At 35.8% G+C, this 4621-nt stretch overlaps 1 protein-coding gene across 1 annotated transcript; it reads right to left on the reverse strand.

The window, feature by feature from the left end:
• Positions 1 to 6: 6 nt before the first annotated feature.
• On the reverse strand, positions 7 to 3405 carry LOC107578072 (electron transfer flavoprotein subunit alpha, mitochondrial-like; the record flags this gene model as incomplete). The annotated part of the gene is made up of 5 exons (XM_016264066.1): positions 3288 to 3405; positions 2391 to 2540; positions 2238 to 2319; positions 1996 to 2078; positions 7 to 32 (listed from the first exon to the last, which is right to left on the reverse strand). Coding segments are annotated over exons 1-5 (380 nt in total), but the record flags the coding sequence as incomplete, so codon positions are not given.
• Positions 3406 to 4621: the final 1216 nt, after the last annotated feature.

Genomic DNA, 4621 nt, shown 5'->3' on the forward strand with positions numbered 1-4621 from the left:
TCCAACTTGGCAGCCACTCTTGGAAGGAGATTCTACAAATAAAGACGCACACACACAACCTTATTAAAAGACAAACGGATGTATCTGAAGCTCTTGGATAAGTCCGAGCCATTGAAACATGTCCATTCTTATCTGCAGATGTGGTCAAATTTGATTAGTTTGGAAATAGTATTATTTCGGCAGGCATTGATCAAAAGCCAGTTTCACCGCATGTCTGAAAACTTTGGCCATCCTGCATCGCAGACGGAATAAATATCGTTGCGTCTGAAAAAGAGCTCTAAGTTATGTCTGGAGGTGAAAAATATTGCATAGTGGTAATTCAAGTGTTTTATATAGTGACATAATGAAACCAAATCCACCACTTAAGAATCCATCAAATAAAATATGTTTAGCCAGTGAGGAAATTGAGACTAATACATCTCTTTGGTCTGGGGTTGGGCTACATAAGATACTGTTTAATGTATTACAATTCAATTTAAATACCATTAGATCTGCTGCCTGACAGTTTGGCTGTGGAATGACAAATAACCGTGCATATAATAGAGCCGCACTTACTGAGGACGGACTTCTCCCACTATTCCAAAAGTAAGAAGCCTGATAGGGGCTCGGAAGTATGAGAGTTTCTAATCCATTTTCGCTTTGGGGAAATAATCAAATAACTTCTGAATGAGAACAACTACAAAATCCTGCATTAGGCAAAGCAGAGCTACACTAATCACTGATGCAAACACGTGGAAAATAAAAAAAGGATCAAGGAAAAATGTATGTAAATTTGACACGACCACAAAAAAAAGAGACTATCAGGAAATAAAATAAAAAAAAAGAGCAAAGCAAAAAAAAAAAAAAACTGTTTTGCATTTTGATCTTAATGTTAGTAGGCAAACAAAGCAAGGCAAAATATATATTTTTTTTTTAGTTCGATTTTAGTTTTTTTTTTATCTATTTAGTTATCTGGAAAAAATTCACCACCAAATAAAAAAAACTACCAACAAGGCAAATAAGTATGTCAAAAACCAGAAAGGCAAAAAGTGAGAAGGTTTTACCATTTGTACAAAGTTCATCATTGAATAAAAATAACATTTTAATCAAATAAAGGCAAAGGCTGGCGTTTTCTTCAATGACAAATGTTTGTCATCAAATAAAAAGCTCAAGGCAAAAACGTCATGTCAAATACATACAATCTGATAAAAGTTCACCATCAAATAAAAAAAAATCAAGGCAAACGTAAGTCAGTTTAGTTTGATCTGATAAAAGTATGTCTGTCATTAAAAAAAAAAAAAAAAGATCAAGGCAAAATATAAGTCAATTTTGTTCAATGGGATAAAAGTTTGTCATCAAATTGAAAAAAAAAAAGCTAAAATATGCCAAATATGTCAAAGAAAAAAAACATTAGGGCAAAGTATGTCAAATTTTTCCATTTGTCCAAAGAAACAAAACCCATCAAAGTAAAAAAACAAATGTGTTGTTCAATCTGATAAAACTTCAGGATCAAAATGATCAAGGCCAAAAAAAAAGTGACATTTTTACAACTGTACAAAAGTTCTTAATAAAAACAAAAGCTTGTCAAATTTATCAAAGAAAAAAAAGGGATTAATTATGCTCAATCTGATAAAAGCTTGTCATCATATAAAAAAAACATCAAGGCAAAAATGTCAATTTTGTTAAAAGTGATAAAAGTTTGTCATACAAAAATCTAAATATAAGTCATAACACTTGATAAATGTTGGACATTAAATTAAAAGGAAAATAAAGCCAAAAAGAATAATCGAGTTTGTTCAATCTGATAAAAGTTTGTCAATCAAATAAAAAAGTGACCACATTGCTGTTTTCACCACGGTGTGCAAAAGACACCGGATGTGTCCCAGGATAACAAAACAAAAAAAACAAGCAAAAACTAAAATACAATAGAAGACTTCTTTTCAAATAACATACGATAAAAGAAATGTAAAATCTTTTCTGGACAACAACACGTCACCCTTTCAGCCTTGGGTTTACCTTTCCGAAAGCAGACGCTCCCGCACAGACGTGTGTGAAGCTGAACTGTTTCTGGGTTGCCAAGATGAGAGGCGTCAGCTCCTCTGTGAAAGAAAGCGTTTCATTTAAATCACTCAATACCTCCTTCCCTCACCTGTCAGACGCTTTATGCAAAGTTACTTCTACAAATCTTCCATAAAGAACAGTGCAACAATCAAATACTTTCCACATTTATAAACAAAACCAAATTAAGTTGGGTTTACCTGGCAATAAACCTTTGTAGGCTTCATGCTGGGCTACCAGAACTTTCTTCACCCCTTGAACTTTGGACAACTGCTCCGCAACCTGTCCAGAAACCCATAATCATACCCTTGAAATCACTCTTTTAAACTTCAATGTGCATGCACAGATAATACCTTTGCACAGTTTGTTCCAGCAACCAAACAGGACACATCGCTGCCGAGTTTCGTAGCAGCAGTGATGGCGTTCAGGGTGATGGGGGTCAGCGTCTCATTATTGTGCTCGGCAACTACCAGAGTACTCTGAAACCTCTGAAGCAGACCAGTCTGGAAAGAAAACACAGGTTTGGTTAACTACCGAATCTGATACAGTAAGATATAAATATCCGGCAGACTTTCACCCAAATAACTGATATAAGGGAGACTATTTAATGCAGTGCAGCCAGACCTTGTTCTGTAGCCCACAGAGGTCATCAGAAATCAGACACATAACAGAGAGCTGATACTACTTTGGGGTCTGACAATGTAGGTCACATTTTAAATGCATTGCAGGTCAAACAGTTACTTAAGGACAGTGAAGAGGTTTCATAATGCACTGTTTACATATTGCATAACCCTGACAGATAGTTGTTAACCAGCTCTGTTTATTAACTAATCATATACCAGTGCCTAAAAGCGTTATGAACAATATGCCATGTTCACTCAATATTGAAATATTGTTCAAAAGGTCAGTATTTCTGTTCAGAACTATAAAAAGCTATGAGAATATGATTCTTAACGTTTAGACGCCTAGCTAGCATACTATATAACCATTAAAAATAGGAACCAAACATTTGACATTGCGCTTTAATGATCACATTTCAAAAACAACACAATAAAGCAAGATGCTGTGGAAAGGAACAGCAGTTTAGTAACATATCGCACAACATCTGCCGACCTGAATGAGCGAGTTAGCCAGCATGCTAAGCTATTCATTCAAGTATATTTCTGTCTAGAACGGGTAGAGAGAACGAGTGACAACTTTAAAAGAAAGTGCGCAGTGGTTAATGCATCGTTTCGACGGATTTGTCTTACCACCTGCCTGAGATGTGTCTTGTTTATTGCTTTGAGCATGACTGCAGCAGCAGCACACTGTCAATAACCACTGTAGTAACAGCGGATAGAGGTCGAGTTGAGTTCTCGCGAGATCAGAAAAGACACTCTTATGTATAAGTCATTTTGTAACGGCTCATATGTGTTGGTAATGTTCCTCAGGATATGTGCGTATAGTCAAAAATATATGTTTAATGAGCAATCAAATGTTAGCAGAAATCGAATGAACTAATATAACGGTCTAACAGCAGAGTGGGCGGAGACTGGTTGGATATTTAATTAGGGGGTGTGGTTTAATCGCTCTGATAATCGCTGTGGCGCTTCTAGTTCAAGAAGAGCTGGCTTTTACACGGACACTGTAAATATAACAGGGTCCACTGGATCCTTGGGTACATTTTTATGACTTTATTTATGACTTTATATTATAGGCAGTGGCTAATCCTCAGAAACAGCAGCACCAACCGCTTATTTTCTGTATTAAGTAAAATAGCCTAACGCGTTTTGGAATGAGTATGAGCTTTTTTCAGTGCTTTTCGGGGTATGATTTTTATTAACGTGCTTTTTGTTTGTTTTATTTACCACTTTTAGCCTATGCAATGTATTGATTTGATAGACTGTTTAGATGCTGCTTTGCATTCACGTGCAAAATAAAGTCATTAAAACGAAGAAAAAAAGATGAAGACAAAAGGGAAAGATGTAATTAGGCTATTGTTTATTTATGACTTTTTGCATGTAGTTATTAAAATAAGCATTTAACGTTCGAGATAAGCTGTTCGATAAAACCTTAGAATAAAAAAAATGATGCAGGCTAAAATCATAAATGTGTTATACACGCTTTTTATTTAAAAATAGCTTGCTATTTCTGACCATTTTTAGGCCTATTAACTCATTGACATTATAAATAGCCGACACGACTAAATGTTTCAACCACGATTAAAGCTAATTAAAACGCTAATATTGTGTTCTGCACATGCAATCTCACATGCGTCTCTTTTCGACCCCCTCATGGAGACATCATGGTTACTTATACAGCCTAAATGAAACGCATCCTACTTCTTTGCTGGGTTAGAGGTCAGAGTCAAAGGTGAGGTTCGACACGCGGTCACTTAGAGAGGGTCAGTGGATTCGCAACAGCATGATTGTGCGATTCATTTTTAGGCTGCAAGCCTGCAATAAACGAAATGATTCATTATGGTCGCTTTTAAAATACTTGCGTAGCCTACTTTAATCCACATTAAACATGCTGGAGAAGAAGGGTTTGTCTATATTGAAGTAGGCTGGCCTATACAAATACGACAAAGGGACAGAGTAAAAAG

This window comes from Sinocyclocheilus grahami, unplaced genomic scaffold, assembly GCF_001515645.1.
Source record: "Sinocyclocheilus grahami isolate Dianchi unplaced genomic scaffold, SAMN03320097.WGS_v1.1 scaffold8667.1, whole genome shotgun sequence".
NCBI classification, from domain to species: domain Eukaryota; kingdom Metazoa; phylum Chordata; class Actinopteri; order Cypriniformes; family Cyprinidae; genus Sinocyclocheilus; species Sinocyclocheilus grahami.